Raw genomic sequence first — 17,282 nt, 5'->3', positions numbered from 1 at the left:
CGTTCTGGCTATCAGTTTTTATTAATAAAAAGAGCAGGGTAGCACCTTGAAGTAACTTGTTCAGAAAGGTATGAGCTACAACTTTTTTTTTTTGTCAGATGTAAATATAGTTTTACAGCATCTAATAAAAATTACAACTCAGTGATGACTGTCACCTATTCTGTTTTCCTTTTAATGCAGCATTTTCCCTTGGCAAAGGTTTTTTCAGTCCTTTGGGCAGTCTGGCTCTGTTCTTTTCAACTAAAATTGGACTCCCAGTTGACTATGAATTGTAGATACAGCATCATATCAGAAGCCTTTTCCACAGCATACTTAGTCTAAATAAGTAAGACAGAAAAGGGTGGGTTTTTTTCACCCCATCTTTTAAAATACAGGAAAAGCAAGGCAGAGAGATTGTGACTTGCTTGTGGTTACATAGGAAGTTAGTGGCAGTTGGCAAATTAATCCATATCTTTTGCGTCTCAGCCAGTGCCATAACCACAAGGCTGGTTTTTTGGTTTTTGGGTTTTTTTGTTAATTCCATTTATTTCAATTTATTTTCCTGAAATCCTGGAGAATGACCATTCAGTGTTGTAATCAACTTAGTTTGTTTTGACCTTATTGTTGCCATGTTGATTACTGAGCAAAATAAATCTTTCTAGGACTTTTAGAGTTGACCAGAAATATCTCTCTTCAGCTCATATACAAAACTGCCTCTTACTTACCTGTGAAAATAATTCATAATAAAACTAATTTTTTTCTTTCTTTCAGACTATCCCGCAGTATTCCATCCCTTGTCACTCCAGCTCCAACGTGGTAGTGGAACCCAGCGGGCTTTTGGAGCTCAACAACTTCACAAGTCAGCGTCTTGATGATGAAGAGACAGCAATGGAACAAGATGCGGACAGTAGTACTGAGGATGGCACTGGACCCAGTCCCTCTCAGAGTTCTGCTGAACAGTCCTAGTGACGCGGGAGACTGGAGTGCACTTTAAAATATCTTGGGAATTGAGTGTCCAAGATGCCCTTGTATTGTGATGTATTAGAGCACTTTGCCTGTTAGAGTTGTTCAATGGACCCTTGAAGCATCAGCGTGTTTTAACGAGTATTGCAGAAGCCGCATCTTAACTGTTTCCAAAAACATGTGATTACCAAGGTGCATCTGTGACAGTAGAATGTACTCCTTTAAAAAGGCAAATCTCCAGTGAATTGAAAAGATGAATATAAGTTCTTGCTATCAAGCCCTTGATTAGGTATTGAAACCTCTCTCAGTCAAAAGGGCCCTTTGTTTTGTTGTGTTGTTTTTTGTAGCTATTGAGCAAAATGCCATCACAAAAAGAATATTTAGATATTTGTATTTTTAAAGAGCATGTGAGAGGAAAGGTCTTCCTGACAGTGCTGGAAGAGCCCTGGGAATTTCAGACTTGTTTAGCTTTCTTGCACTTGAGCTCAGTTGGAGTTCAGATTTTTAATAAGCCTAAAAATGTAGTTTATTTTTTTAAATACTTGTTGGTGAATGTTTGGAAATAAGCAGAATTGCTAACAGGTAGCAGCGAAGTTTGCTGGTGAAATTTTGTTTTTGTATTTTACAATAAATACGCTAATTTAATGTAAAAGCATTTCTTCTTGTGCCATGAGCACAAGAAATGCTCATTTTAGTTTAATTAGTTAACTCTGATTATTTATTTAAATAAAAATTTAAAACAAGGCCAAGTTAATTAACAAGTTCCTGTTAAACAGGCAAATGGTTTCATTCTAACGCTGTAGGATGGGAGAAATGTTCTAGTTCAAAGCAAATTTTCAAAACCAGAGGGAGGGAGAAGAAAGTGGGGAAACGAGATGTCTAAAGGTTGAAACTGAGTATTCAGATGTGTGCTGAGGCTTTTAAAAATCTGTATTTTACTCTTACATGCTGTTTCTAAAATTGCCTTTTTGAGAATTTAAAAGCTTAAATCATTTACCATTGTAGGTTTCTGAGGTTATCATGAGCCCCATGATTTGAATTGTTCATGCAATATGTTGGTGTTTTGTGATTGTTACAAGCCAGAGAGAGAGAGAGAGAGAAAGAGAGTTGGGTGCAGATTGGATGATAAGAACCAGTTTTAATATATTCTGGTAATGAAGACAATATTTCTCTTTTTTTTTTTTAAATGTACATAGAAACAAGTTTTTAACTGTTTTGTATAGATTTCATTATAAATAACAAAGCATTTTAAGACTTAGACATATCATCAATTGTATATACATCTATCATTCTAACTGCCCATTTTTTTGGTGCTGAAGTACTACTGTAAGTAGAATTCATCCAAAGTCTAATACAGTTTTTGCGTCAATCTTTTTTTTTAATTGTGTTTTTACTCTTGATATTGTAGTTAATGTACCAACTAGAGTTAAGAGTCTAAAGTACAGAACCTAAAATGATGGATTTGTCGGGAATATCCATGTATGTAAGAATACTGCAGTATCCTCTAGAGGGTGCTGTTGGTTTTTCTTTTAGCTCCTGCTTACTTCGTTTATAAAGTCTTCTTGACTTTTTTTTTTTTTTTTTTAAACTTCTGGCTTTTCTTTTCACTGCAATCCCAAATGCCACACTTGTAGGGTAAAGAAAAGCATTCAGCTTTAACATTAGGGAACGCTAGTCAATAGGTTAAGAGTTAGTTGAACTCTTCTCTGCAGTAATTGTCTTACCACCGAATTGACAGATGCTTGTTTCTCTGTTCTTCGCATAAAAGATTAGAGGGACTTTGGATGAAGAGAAGGGAGTATCTGAAAAGGAATATACTTTACGCCTTTTAAAAAATGTATATAGGAATATTGCCAGATTGTTTTGAAGTTTTAGTTTTCAGTAGCTGTATTACGTTAGTAGGAGAGGATATCTAAAGTATGACCCAAGGTAGCTGTCCTCTCTCTGCAATTGTTGGGTCTTACAAAGCTGAACAACAGGAGACTTCCTTGCTAGTGGACTCAGGCAAAGAATCATTTTTTATTCATCTGTCATAGACTAGTCTTCAATATTTATTGAAGTGGAGGCCTGGATGACAAACCTTATAAAGAAAGACTAAGGGACATAGCCCCTGGGCTCCCTCTCCCCCCCACTTCTCCCACCTAACAGGGCTCAGCCCCCCCAAAAACAGGGCAGCAGCAGGCATTGCCTTAGGACAGCCCAGCTGTAGGGTCCTGCAGCAGAGGTGGAGGGGTGGGCATGCTGAGCTACCCTGTGCACTCGCACCCAGGATTACAGCCAGCAGGTACGTTTCTTTTAATCCTTTTTTTTTTTTTTTCCCCCATGGACTTGTGGGGAGGGCAGATCGAGACCCCCAAAGTGCAGGGGAGAGGGGTAGGGAAAGGGTGAATCTTTCACCCCTAGCCTTGGCTCCCTCCTGCACTGTGGGGATTGTCCCATGACCTGACCCGGGCAGGTCATGGGACAATCAGAGCCCAGCACCTCGTCCAGAGGCACGGTGGTGGGCAGTCAAGTGGGGGAGGGCACATGGTTCCCTTATCTTTGCATGGGGAAGGGGGGCGCAGCTGCGAGCTGGGCTCAGCCTTTGTTCCATGTCTCCGCACCTCACCACCACCGCTTTGAACGCAGCAGGCACTGCTATGTGCCTTGCTGCCCGGCCCGCCCATTGGCGGAACGCACATGGCAGTGCCCACCACTTTCAAAAAGCAATGGTGGTGAGGGGTGGAAACACACAGCAGAGGCTGAGCCCAGCTCGCAGCTGTGGCCTGCCCGTGCAAAGGTTGGGGCCATGTGCCCTACCCCCAGCTGCCCACTGCCGCACCTCTGGAGGAGCCTCCAGGCTCCTGGGGATGACGTGGGGCAGGGTGGGTGCATCACCTCCAGCCTGGTGCAGCCAAAGCTGGCCCCACTCCAGCCCCAGGACTGGGGCAGGTGTGGCGCTTGGGGCTGGGAGGTGGCCAAGGCTAGCACAGCCAGCACGGTGTGGCCAGGAGGCAGCCGAGACTCGGACTGGTGCAGCCGGGAGGTGGCTGGGGCTGATGCGGTGCAGTGCCACTCCCCCCAATTCCCCTCCCAGCCCTTTCCCCTCCCCCCTCACTTTCCCACGCTTAGCCCCCCCCCCCATTTTTTTTTCCTGCCTATGCGAAGGGATCTCGTACTGTTCAGCCTGGGGAAGAGAAGACTGAGGGGGACTCAGCAGCCGTCTCTATGTAAGTGGCGAATATCGGGAGCTGGGAGAAAAACATCACTAAGGTGACCCAAGGGTGGACAAGGAGCAATGGCCATAAATTGTTAAAGGATGGTTTCAGTTTGGATGTAGGGAAGAACTTTATGGTAATGGTCACCAGAATCCGGACTGGACTTGCCAAGGAGGGGGTGCAGTCCCCAATCTTGGAAGTTTTCAAGAGGAGACTGGACAGACACCTCGCTGGGATCATTTGATCTCAGCAGTTTTCCTCCCTAGAGCAGGCAGGTTGAACTCTGTTCTTTTGAGGTCCCTTCCAGGTCTTAATTTCTATGGTATGATTTCTATGATATTCATAAAAATATATCTCATGCAGATGAGATGCAGTCCTGTGGCTTGTGCCACATTGTCACTGTCAGCAGCAGTCTTGTATTTTGCGGGGAGGTCCCTGTGACTTAGGGAGCTAGGAGTGCTGGGAGAGGGAAGGTTTTATTGTTTTTCTTTGTAAACTGCCCCAGAAGTTCACAGGTTTTCTCTTAAAATAGAACTCTAGGCTCAAATTTGTGCATGCCATTTTAGAAGAAGTGAAAGTTGCATGCGATTCCTAGCCAAAACAGATCGGAAAAAAAAGTTATCACTTACAACGTACTGCATATATACACACATCTGAAGTTATGGCCTAGCTTGGCTTCTCAGAACACACATTTGTATCGTGCTGCTTTTGTGAAGAGGTTCACTGGATGAACTATCACTAGGTGAACTATCTTGGATTGCAGTGTCCTTAGATTAACGTGGAGGCTCGTAACACTGCTGTAGAAGAGAGGTAGGTGTTTTTCCAGATGGATGACTGGGTACATGTTAAATGGCTTGGCTAGCCAGCAGAAGCCCTGCGTGTCAGGAGGAGAACTGATATCTCAGCTTCTGTTTCTGTGCCAAGTTGAAACTTCTCTCGTGATGTTTTCTCTAAGCAGTTATGAATTATTGTTTTGAATTATTTTAGCTATTCTATGTTGCCATAATCTGTTTTCACTGGTCACAAACCTACAAAATGGGATAGACTTTGAGCCTTAGATCCAGACGATACTTTTGTTTTTCAGCAACAAGTAGTTGAAAGTACAGTATCACCAATTAAATTTCCCTTCCCTTTGCAGTTCCTCTTCACATACTTGCAAATACTATGGGCACACATACAGATCTCCCCTTTAAGTTACCATGTCCAATAAGCAGCTCTCATTACCTACCATAGAATCAGAGAAGTTGGGTCGGGAAGGACCTTGTAGATCTTCAAGTCCGACCCCCGGCCTGGGCAGGAGAAAAAGCTGGGCTCAAATGAGTCCAGCCAGGTAGGCATCAATCCTCCTCTTAAAGACCCCCAGGGTAGGAGCCAGCACCACTTCCTTTGGAAGTTGGTTCCAGATCCTAGCCGCCCTGACCGTGAAGTAGTTCTTACAGATGTGTAATCTAAACCTCCTCTCCAGCAATTTATGGCCATTATTCCTTGTTATGCCAGGGGACGCTTGGGGAAACAAGGTCTCTCCCAAACCCTTCTGGTCCCCCATAGTGAGTTTATAGATGGTCACCATAATTCACTGTTGCCTGATTAAAGACCATCTTCCTGAAATGAAAGAGTTTATTTCCTCCCTCTTCTTTCACACTCAATAAGCTGAAAGTAAGCTCTGTATGGTTCTGTTCCTCTTGTTAATATTCATAGTTGCATCATAGTAAGAAATTATAATTTAATAGGCAACTAATGGCGAATTAGAAAATCAGTGGTGTTTAGTACGGTGACTTCATCGTTTTTTTGAGCTCTTTGGATACAGACTTCGAGGTGGATTAATAGGCTGCAACGTGATACAGTGATGCTATCAAGAAAACAAATGTAAAGATACATAGTCAAACATAGAGTGGTAGGAAGTAATAAAATGTATTAATGTGGCAGAAGGCTTGGAGAGTTTAAAGACACCTTAATCTAGCCACAGCAGCCTGCACTTCCCCTGGGGGAGTGTTGGGGGAGAAGGATTGTCATGCTTGTGGCTACTTTAAAATCAAGTGAAAGTATTTTGAAAGGGACTGAAACTCGGTGGGGAAGGAAGATGGAGAATTAAAACCAAAGTGCACTGTTGGTTTGAATTTCTAGCAAAGCGTAGAAGGAGTTACCTGGAGAAGGTGGGAATTTTCACAAACTTTTTATGGGATAGGAATAAAACAAACACTCATAACATGAGCAGGAAAGGAGACATAAATGTAATGACTAAATTGATGGGGGGGGCTTGCTGTAAAAGAACAAAGTTTGGTGTAAGTTAAGATCATGTTTAAAAAGTCAGATTATGAAATAGTAAGAATACTTCAGGGCATATGCTCTGTTTGTCTAAGGGTGAGGGTGTAAACAATTACTGAAGTGTAGCAGTGGTATACTTAAACCACTGCCCAATATGAAAATGCCGAGATTGTCTGCCCTGATGAACGTGCATCATAAATACAGACTGCACTAAATGAGTTCAGTGTTGTGGAACATGCGGAGGGTATTTTATAGCCAAAGCTAGTCAACTACTGGAAAAACGTTCAATACGTGTCTCCCATACTGGGGAAGAAATTGAGTGATTAATTCTGTTTGGCCACTCTAATTCATATCAATTTACTGAGTAGCAAACTTATAGTATAGTGTCCAGGCAGCTTTACTTCAATCTTCAGATGAACATTTTTATCGCTGGGTGGATTTATAGTATTTCTCCTAATGTGGTAAGGGACCTCCATGGAAGCCACTAGGTTAATATTCTCATCGATTTAAGTCCTAGAGAAGGAAGAAAGCACTAAGGCTGGAAAAAAGCTAACGTGGTACTGCTCTGATTTGTCTGTTGCTGTTGTCAAGTTTAACTCCAGGCCTTCAAATGAAAAACCTGCTTTGCAATAAGAGATGCAAGCAGCTCAAATATTTAGATATCAAAAAGGAGGTTCAGAAAGGGAATTTGTTCAAAGTCTGTAAGTACATATCCAGGGAGAAGATAACTAAGAGTCAAGAGCCCTTTAGCAGATAGACATAAAGGCTGGAAATTCAAGTAGGAAAATACAATAAGGGAATAAAACTAAGGATAGCTGAATTTGTTACCCAGGGAATGTATCCTACATTGCCTGGAGTTTTAAAGTTAAGACGGGATCTTTTTGAGAAAGATATTCAACAAGTGTATAGATTTCTGGATGAAATCTATTCTCTGTTTCATAGAGGAGGTCAGTCTAGGGCAATGGACAAATAAATTAGTCGGGATGTAACACGCTTCACTCATGGTGACTGCCCACGCTTATCCCATAGTAAGCAGAAGTTAACTAATGGTTTATGCTGTTGCCTTGAGGACTGAATTCCTGCCGTTTAGCTTTCACCAGGTGCGCCTACACATGCAATTACAGCACCTGAATAAACTGCAGAGCTTATTGCTCTGGAGTTCATTGCTCCTGGGCGCACCCTTTGAACCTGCACCTGCGAGCAATGAACTGCGGAGCAATAAGCACCACAGTTTATTCAGGCACAGTCCATGGAGCAGAGGGCCCTGGGGGTCAGCATGCCAGCCCAGGGCTGCTCCCCTCACTGTGCTGTGGACAAGCTGGTTGGGGCATGGTGGAGCTTCAGCAAGCAGTTAACCAGCAGGCCGTCCCCCGCACTGAAGCACCCTTGTGCCCCAGTCAGGTGCACAGCATCTACATGTGCACTGCTGCAGAGCTTTTCATAGTTTCCAGCTAAAGCAAAATTACTTTCCTGCAACAGGCCTTTTTCAAAGGGTTTCCCAAGCCCTTTCCCTGTTGGTCAGGACAGGAACCACCTCTTCTGGAAGTTTAGTTTGCCCAATTTGGCACATGCTGGTGCTTCCCTCTGCATCCTCTGGCCTCCGTAAGTACTGTACATCTGGTATAATCTTAGGTCTTCTACTTGCCTGAGCATCCTGCACGTTTTGGTTCCTGTACTGTATAACTAAACCATTTTAAGAATGATTTAGCTGCAAGAAAGTAAAGGAAACGGCTCCTGCTTTGAGATTTGAGTAACTCGATTCGAAATGTGCAGTTAATCTCTGAGCACTTGGCTTCTGCGTATATCCTCGTTTGTAGACATCTGTCCATTGTATGTGATCTCAAAAGTGCTGTGCTCTTGGCTCTTAAATCACAGCTACAAACGGCAGCTGTTGTACGGGCAGTTACAAAAATGCTAGCTTCAGGCTTTTGGGAGCAAGGAAATTGATACAGACAAACCTATAAGAAGTGTGGTATTGATGGAAACGGAAGTTAATTTCTTTATTTTTCTGTCAAGTAAAGTCAACATCTCCTTTCTTGGGTCATTATTGTTCCCTTTCATAAGGATGGGAAATGGGACTTTTGTTTGAGGCTGCAACTTGATTTTCACCTGCAAGTGATACTCTTTCCCCAGGGATGCTGTAGCTCATTTGCCCCCTTCTCATTAGTTAAAGGGGTAGATAAACATACACATTTTGCTGTTTACATTTTAATTTGGGTTAAATTAATTGCTGGCAAATCTCTCCTGACTTCAGTGGAAGTAGATAGGCATTTATGGATGTGCCCCATGTTCAAAACACACAGCTACAAAACTGTTTTCCCTCATTGCTTTCTTTTTGGTACTCCCTGCTTCTCAGAATGTTCTCATGGATCTTTTCTTTTTTTACTTCACCTCCAAGACATTTATAAGGAAACATAGCAACAAAATGTACCTTACAATTCTTCTGAAAAACTTTTGGCTTGAGTTTTAGGTTCAGTTCCTATTTTTAGCTGAACAAATTCATGGATTCCTATTCTGCATGTCTGTGCGTACACACAGGTCCTAAGCACATATCTATACTGTAGTTATATTGTGTGCTCTTCCAACTATTTGGGCCCAACACCCCCCCACACACTCAATGAAGGCTCATGGAGGGACATATGAACATTGTGTATAAATCCAAATGTGAATGCCAGAGCCCAAGTGTCTGCAGTCTCTCACTTCTCGAGCACTTGGTGATCTGTGCTTTGAATCCATGCTTGCAGTCATTTCAAAGGCCAAGGCAGCTGGAACCTGCCCAATTTGCAGCAAGGATGCAGACAAGTTCATTCGGGTCCTGGTAGTCTTCCAGTGCCTTCCCACAATTCCCCTTGAGGGCCAAGCTCCTGTAACTGATTGGGTTAAGAAGCCCTTGGGTGTCTTGTGCTAGAGGGTGCACAGGTACACCCAGCTGAGTGATGCAGAGATGTTGAGGATGCAGTAGTGTAGCTAGGAATTTATTGAGGAACTTGTAGTCAGGCTAGACTGACATGAATGTGTCAGACCCAAGAGGAAATCCCTTGGGTTGACTAGTGTAGGCTTACCACTAAGCACCGAGTTTTTACTTACCAGTAACTGGAAGAAGTGTTTAGGATATTTTTGTGAGGAATTAATTCATGGAAGGCCAATATAATGTTTGGAAATAAACCAAGTTGAGAGCTGCAATAAAATGTGAGAGAGGGAGCTCTGTTAAGTGAATTGGAGGCTTGTATTAGATCTGTTCCAGCAAGTGTGGCCTGGCAGGTAACCACCTAGCTAAAAGCGCCTACCCACGGTACACAGGGACAAGAAAACAATTCAAGTTTGGACCAGTCAGTACTGAATTAAATTGCCTCTGTCTGTTGCAGGTGGTAGAGCAGAATAAATGACCAAGGCAACCTCGCAACTCTGATGTCTGCTATGAATGCTAACTGGTTGACTTAGATGCAAGTCCTTTACCGTAAAATAATATGCAGGCCTTTATTTTCTGCACTAACAACAGAATCGGAATTGAGTTGCTAGGCCCCATTTTCACAAGCATGTGTCAATGCTCTGATAACTTCCCAATTTGTGGCAACTTAAGAAGAAATCAGAAATTAAGGGCTGGAAGGGACCTCACCCCTTTCCTACTTGCACCCTTGCATGCACTCTTTTTCCCTCCCTTGCTTCCTTCCCCCCTACCCTGCATTCCCAGACCCTGTGCCCATGCCCTAAGTGTGAAGACTCCCTTTGGAGCCCTAAAACAGCTTCTTAACCTATCAGAAGGATCTCTGTAGAACAGTTAGAGGTCACATCTCCATCTAGGAGATGAGAGCTCTACTTCTGCAGAAATCCCAGACCTTGTAGTGTAGGGTACAAGGGTGCACAAAGGCAGTGTGGCACTGGACTGGCTGAATAGCAGCCTCCTTGATTAATGCTTACTAGAATAAACTACTTTTTTCTGTACAACTCAGAGGATGCAGATGCAATAAAGAACAAACATGATAAAGGATGAAATGGGGAAGGGAATTAAACTTTGGAGTTGTGTGTTGGACAGGTATTTTTAATCCTCAGGCAGTGATACTGTTCACAAGTGTTGAGAGAGCAGCTTTGTTGGAGCCAGTTAACTTGCATCAGTTAAAGTTACATAACTGTAGCCTGTATACATTATAAAATGCATGGGTAAAAGTAGTGGGTAAAAGCCCTGGGCATTGTTCAGGTAGGAGGCATGTCAGGCGGTCATGTGTGACAATCTACTGGAGTCACTGGATGGAAGAACCGCATATACCTCCCAATAAGACCCTGCCCCACTCCCCCTAACTTCCAGGTAAGTTGCTTTCAATGGTTGGAACTGTTCTGCTTGCTTTATAAATGGAGCTTTCTTGTGTTTTACGTTAATAAAATTAATTTGAAACATGAAATCAGGAGCTAGTCACCTGGGTGACCGTGCTGACTATTCCTGTGAGTAATTCCCAGCAACAACCACTTGTGAAAAGAACAGGAATTCTGAGTGATGCTAATGTGCCAACACTAATCTATCCCAGAAATTCTTCTAGATACAGAAAGTATTAGATGGGAGCCCTTTGCTCTGTGGGGATGCCACAAATGGAGGAAGAATCCAGAGGTGGCTAGAGGAACAGGAAAAAGCAGAAGCAAGTGACCCATATGAAATATGCCTGAAGAATGCAAAAAGTTGACTGAGATTTGTAGTATGTCTGGGGTTTGTGTTCCAGCGCTCTGATGGAAGGCATGCAAGAGGCTTGAGACGATTCGGGTTGAGTTTCTTGCTCCAACGCAGACGTCCTTGTGACCTTGGATACTCACCTTCTCTGTGTCCAGAGGGACAGAATACTTCCTGAAATCTAAGGAGTTATGAAAACAACATGTCAGAGCTTGAGGGTCTTGGGTATTTTGGATATTTCCTTTCTGTAATAAGTAAGTATACAGAAGGTCATTTTTCATACCTGTGAATGATCTTCTCTGAGTGTCTGGTTGATAGGAGTGACAGCGTAGCTACATGTTTGAGGTGTGCAATGGGGGGGGGAGGGTCCAGGAGATGGTAATGTTTCAGGATCATCTAGATGACTACTAATTAGGTCTCTAGTTTTAATTTATGTGAGCCTATCGATCCGTCCCAATCAAATGTTAGTCTCCTACCAGCACCTGTGTCAAGTAATTACCAAATGGCTTTTAGAAGGAGATGGTGTATTAAGTCAAGACGTGGCAAGATGAGAAGATCTGTTTAATTCTAGTACCAATATGGAGGCTTAGAGGACCCACGACCTTTGATGATGAAGATACAATCACTGCAGTTGGGGGCAGTGATATATTTCAGGAGACCTTTGCTACCGATCTTCACTTGCTTATTTTCAGTTCCTATGTGTCTGCTGCTTAAGGATACTTCAATCCAAAAAAAAAAATTCTCTGCCACCCTTGAGCAGATGAGTGAGCTACGTCACATGTAATCATCCTTGTTGGGAAAGCTTATGTGCCACCAGGGTAAACCCCACATTCCTCCTTTAGATCTTCTCACTGCGTAAGTCATCTGATTTTATTTATTGGGAAGGTTTTATTATAAAAATGTAAATAGCTCAAACGGAGGTTTTACCCTAGATATTCTGATTGAATTGGCTTAGATTTGGGCTCAGATGCATTTTGACACCATGCTCCACGGTCCCAATGATATTCTAAGGTGTCCTGCTTGACCTCTGTTCTCAAAGTGCTGCTGCATTCCCTCAGTGAGACTGCAGACACCCCAGCTCTGGCAATCGGTGGATTCATGTACTTGGATTTAAGCATGTCCTTCCATGAGACCTTCGTTGAAAAAAGCTTCTAAATCTTCTCCAGCTCCGAGAACCACCACCATGGAGAGGTAACACGGTAGGGTCATCCCTACTCCTCTCTGCTATGCTGCCCCAGTACAGAACAGAAGCGAGAATTGCAGTTTTCAATGCAAGGGAGTGGACTGTCAACTTTCTGGAAGATTGGTTGTAACCTTTATATAAATTAACATGCATACATACATACATACGCAAATGTTTGTATAAACTTTAGTGCCTTTCGTGGGAGGGGAAGGTTAATAACATGGACTATACAGCTATGCCTCTTTTAACATTGTCGTTATGTTCTTGAATAATGCAACTTTAAGTGAAACGGTGTTAAGCGAATCTAATTACGTCACAGTAGTTGCCTACTAGCAGGCGATGGCCAAATGTTATAACTGAACATTGCATGACTTTTAACGAGTACGTTCTCTAATAGATCAGCGATGTAATAATGAAACAACGTTAACCGGGATGAAATTGAGTAAGGAGTACCTGTATTTATACGCTTAATTTTGCCAGTTGTGGTGTTTAAAGCTTGGGACAAGGCATCCAGTCTAGAATTGGACTGAGGTCACCAGCTCAACTACTTGATGCTGCAATGCTGGCATGGAAGACACCTGTACATGACTTCTTTTATTGTGGAAAAGCTGCTGCACATCAGCTTCCACATGGCTCTTGACGGAACGTGACCTTGATCCAATGGCAAGGAGACCAAGATGACTGGGGATGTCATTCTGCTGCAGCCTCTATCTGCCTTCAGCCTTTGAGATGAACATTTTCCACCTGCTCCACTGTTGAGGACTTGTAGACTCATAGCTGGTGGCTGGGCAGGCTTGTTACAGTGGTGACCTGTACTCACTATGTCACAGCATTGTCAAAGAATACATGTTGATTTTCAGGAGGGAAACCATTGGTATCTGCTGTCCTCATCACATCCTGGTGGTGTTGCTGCTTGGTCCACGACTGCTTATTCATCAGAGTTACCCCTGCTTATTTCACAGCTAACCTTCCCTGAAGGTCTTTCCACTATCTACCACCTGTGGACGTTCTGGGTAGTGGTACAGCTCTGCCCCTCAGCCCCATATTACTGATGTAGAGTAATAATAATGACACTGATTATATTCCCTAGGACTGCAATCCAAGGTGGCACTGATCCTTAGTACGAGTGACCTAGGACATTCTGCCAGAGATTACAGGATCTGAAAATCTCTGTAACCTGTGACCAGTTCTCTTCCTTTAAAAACAAATTTGGCTGTACTTGTTGAATTGCAAGTTGAAACCCTAATAATCATTTCATTATTAAAGAAACAAGTCTGTATGTGAAAAAAGTAGGTGGTTTCCGTCTGGTTCCCCATGTCGGCATAGTTGAATTAGACCTTGGAGACTGAAATTGGCTCACTTCTAGAGCTGGTCTTATCTAGCTAGGATTGACGTACATCAGTGGTTTAATGTGGGAGAAACTGCCCTCCTATTTCTTGTGCTGTCGCTGTCCTGTGAATAAATACATGACTTCATTTTCTTTTTTTTTCTTTGACATTTTATTTATTAACCAATTCAACTTATGAAATAACAGATTTAAAGATGCATCCAGTCCTCTAAAACTCAAGATGACAGGTATCTATCTTCCATCAACAGTGCTCACTTAACCCAAGCCAGTGTTCACAGGAGTCTTATCTTTTTTTCTTCTCTTCCTTTCAGTTTCTGGCAGTTCCTTTATGTTTCTGTCAAGGTTAAGCTTAAGATTTCATTTTCTGTTGCTATCCATCTGGCACTGGTCCAAAATTCACTTTTGAAAAATTTTCCTTCCATCTGCTGGTCTTGTTCTTACCTTTTATCTGCAGACCATGCCCTATTTTAAGTCTCAAGATAGAACAATCAGACTATTGGAGAAGAGCAGCATAAAGTAGAACAAAAAAAATCTACATTAGTGCTAAAATCTACATTTTATGTATATATTCAGATATGAAGGCAAGAACGGGAGAGCACAGATGTAGATGTTTTTTGTTCTCACATATATGAGAAATGCTGAAACAGCAGTATTGTATAGGGAACAGCCTCAGAAGTAACTGAATTTATCTCAACTAAAGAACTCATAAATGTGGCCAACCAGGTGTTTCTCTTGGGGTGGATCATACTAACAGATAATACCTTCCCTTCACTCCCTACAAAGTGAATTGCCGGTTTTCTTTCCTCCTTTTTTTTTCCTCAGTCTAGCCCAATGTGAGGAATGTGCTGGAGCTTGAAGTCTTCACTCCCCACCTCCCATAAGAGAGGATGGGAGAAGCTTATCTTTGTGACTCAAAAGTTGTTTCATCTTTGAGTAAGTAAACTAATTTCAATCCATTTCTGCTGCCTGTTCATGCTTGTTGCTTTAAGATAACTGGACAAGTTTGAAAACCCTGAGACGGGTCAGTTTGTTCATCCCTGAGATTAAGGAATAGCCATCCTTGTATTTTTTCCATGTATCTGCTCATGGAAAAAAAAATGCCTTTCTGCCTTATTTACTGGTAGCTCTTGCAACATGCAAATCCAGTTGCACAGATCAGGCCTCAGCGATCAGCTCTGTAGATGTGCCCCAGTAGACCTTGAGGATTCAGGAAGATGTAAAGGAGCCACCCTTATGGTCTGTAATATCCTCTGTTCCAGGCAATGGCAGGTGAGTCTCTACACTGAATAAAACAACTGTGTTAGAGGTCTGTTGTTAGTGATACCTAAATGATACAGAGGAAAAGGTGGCTATAGGGACCAGATAGCAGTAGAGATCAGAAATAAATGACATTTAGGCTGCAAGGATGCATGACGCTTTGTGGATAAATGCTAATGCAGGGTCCTAGAATATCAATATTGTTGGGTGTGGCTACACATGCCTGTATGGTGCCATTGTTACTGTGCCATCATTTAGCCTTTTGGAAGTCCTAAATGATGGCACGGTAACAGTCCATACTGGCCATGCATTTTTTTTTTTGCCACTACATCGCTGTAGTGACGTGACATCACTGTATAACGGGGGAGTGCATCACTTTGGCGACATAGCTGTGGTGTCATTGTTCATGACTGCTGATGCTACGTTATCATAGTGCGCAGCTACTGCGACAAAGCCTCTTGTATAGATGCGTCCAGTGACAGCTAAATGTTTTGGCATATCATGGATTGAAGAGAGAGAAGCCACTCATGCTTGGGACGTTTCTTGGACCATGTGCTATGGCCGACCCAAGATTATGCTTTTCTGTCAGCCATTGACTGTATAACCTGTTTACCCAATAAAAAAATAACTGTTACAAAACCTGAATATAACAAAAAGAGACAACATGTCGAAAACATGGATATTTCAGAAAAACAGGGATGACCTGATTGGATGTTTCAAAGCTGAAATGCAAATGCATTAATTTATCGCATGCTTGCTTTTTTATTTTTATTTTTTATTGTAGTCTTGTATGTAGGTCATTGAAGAACTGTGGACAAAATGAATTAGGTCGGGAAATTTTAAATTAAATATAATGAAAATATAGTGTTTCTTAAGAAAAAAAGGAAGTGTAGATATTCATGGAATAGACTAATAAAACAGTACACAGGCAGTCCTCGGACTTACGACACAATTGGTGTCTTAAGTCTAAACCTTGTAACTAGAGCCAACTTTCTCATAAGAAACAATATTATAAATGGGAGCTTGGTTCCTGAACCAAGGCCCGATACCTTATTTTCACCAAAGATACCCCAGAATTTTGTACTCGTCATTTATAGATGGGTAATATAGCTACATTAATATATTTATACTGTAAATAGCAATCATATTGATTTGGAAAAACTTCTTTGAGGTGACTTTGCTGGACTTTTTGAAGGGCTTTTGGCTGGAGTCTTCTCAGGAGTCTCAGCTGCAGGTTTTTCTGGAGTCTCGTCTACTTTCTTAACTAAAGTGTCCAAAGAAGCTTGGACGGATGTTCTCCGGGGAGATGAGTGATGCAGTGAACTTGTTCACTGGTATGGTATTGCATCGGATCAAGCGTTGCAAGTCAAAACTGGCGTTGTAAAGTTGAAACAGGGCGTCAGCTTATAAACATTGTAAGTACGAAACGTAACTCGAAACGTTGAAAGTCGAGGACTGCCTGTATTAACTCTGAATCATGTATAACCTATACAGTTAGCTAGAAATCATTTCACTTTTCTGCAAGCTTCTACATGCATTTTTGTTGCGCAAAAATTATAAACAGTTCTACACAAATGTTCTTCATGTAACTCAGTAATCGGTAAAAATAACATTACATCCCAAGCCATAAGAAAACATACCACATCCTCTTGTAAACAAATTTCCATGTGAAGAACAATAACATTTGATCACTACTCTGTTAGAGTTTGGGACAACATGACATTTGACCTCTTTAAAGATATCTTGTAAAAGAAAATATCAAAGCATCAAATAACAACAAAAATATTTCCAAGCTTATTTATACTGGGGCAAAATGAACGTACTCCCAGAAACTCTGCAGTTCTTTCTCAGCAAAACAAAATACCAGGAGAGTAGAAGACCTTTTAAAGCTTAATCTCTAGCTAAAAAGTGGAAGCAATAATGATGATCATGTCATATGGATGCTGAGACTGCTTAGAAACTGTTCAGAGACATGATGTTATCACAACCTACCTTTAGGTTCTTATTCTGATGCCCATTTCAATAGCCTGCGCCCAGCGAATAAACAAGGTGTTGGTTAAGAGGCAGGTTTTTTGCAAAGGCTCAGTGGTAAAGAATACAATTTTACAAATGTTTTTAATATGAGAGTTCAAAAATGTGTTTGAAAACATGCAAAATGCAGAAAGATAGAAGGGCAAGAGAGAAACAAATGAAGTAATAAGGCAATGTCGCTAGCGGAGCAGAGGGAATGAGGGTGCCTAAAGAAAGCTAGCCTTTTTTTGGGAAAATATAGAAAAGATTACATCAGCAGAACATAATTTCCCAAGATCACTTTGATGGGGATATCCCTTTCCTTGTAAAGAGTGTTAGTGGGCCTTGGAAGAATTATTTTGACCAAAAGAAAATTTACCTGACAGATACTGCAAATCATGAAATTAACTTGTCTGAGAAGTG

The 17,282-nt window shown here is 41.9% G+C and overlaps 1 protein-coding gene across 6 annotated transcripts in view; it reads left to right on the top strand.

Moving 5' to 3' along the window:
* EMSY (EMSY transcriptional repressor, BRCA2 interacting) overlaps window positions 1–2,488 on the top strand; it is a 44,622-nt gene extending 42,134 nt beyond the window's left edge. For 4 of the 6 annotated variants that reach the window (XM_090030741.1, XM_090030740.1, XM_090030742.1 and 1 more), the window contains one exon: window positions 751–2,488. In XM_090030741.1, coding sequence (XP_089886867.1) covers window positions 751–945 — 195 coding nt within the window. In that variant the 3' untranslated portion in view covers window positions 946–2,488. The remainder of the gene's footprint in view (window positions 1–750) is intronic. The other 2 variants (XM_090030738.1, XM_090030743.1) reach the window with 2 other exon arrangements.
* The last annotated feature ends 14,794 nt before the right edge of the window (window positions 2,489–17,282 follow it).

This window comes from Crocodylus siamensis, chromosome 1 (assembly GCF_052110815.1).
Source record: "Crocodylus siamensis isolate JL-2025a chromosome 1, ASM5211081v1, whole genome shotgun sequence".
Taxonomy (NCBI): Eukaryota; Metazoa; Chordata; order Crocodylia; family Crocodylidae; genus Crocodylus; species Crocodylus siamensis.
Note: the sequence above shows the minus strand (reverse complement) of the source record. Positions and strands in the feature narration are given on the sequence as shown.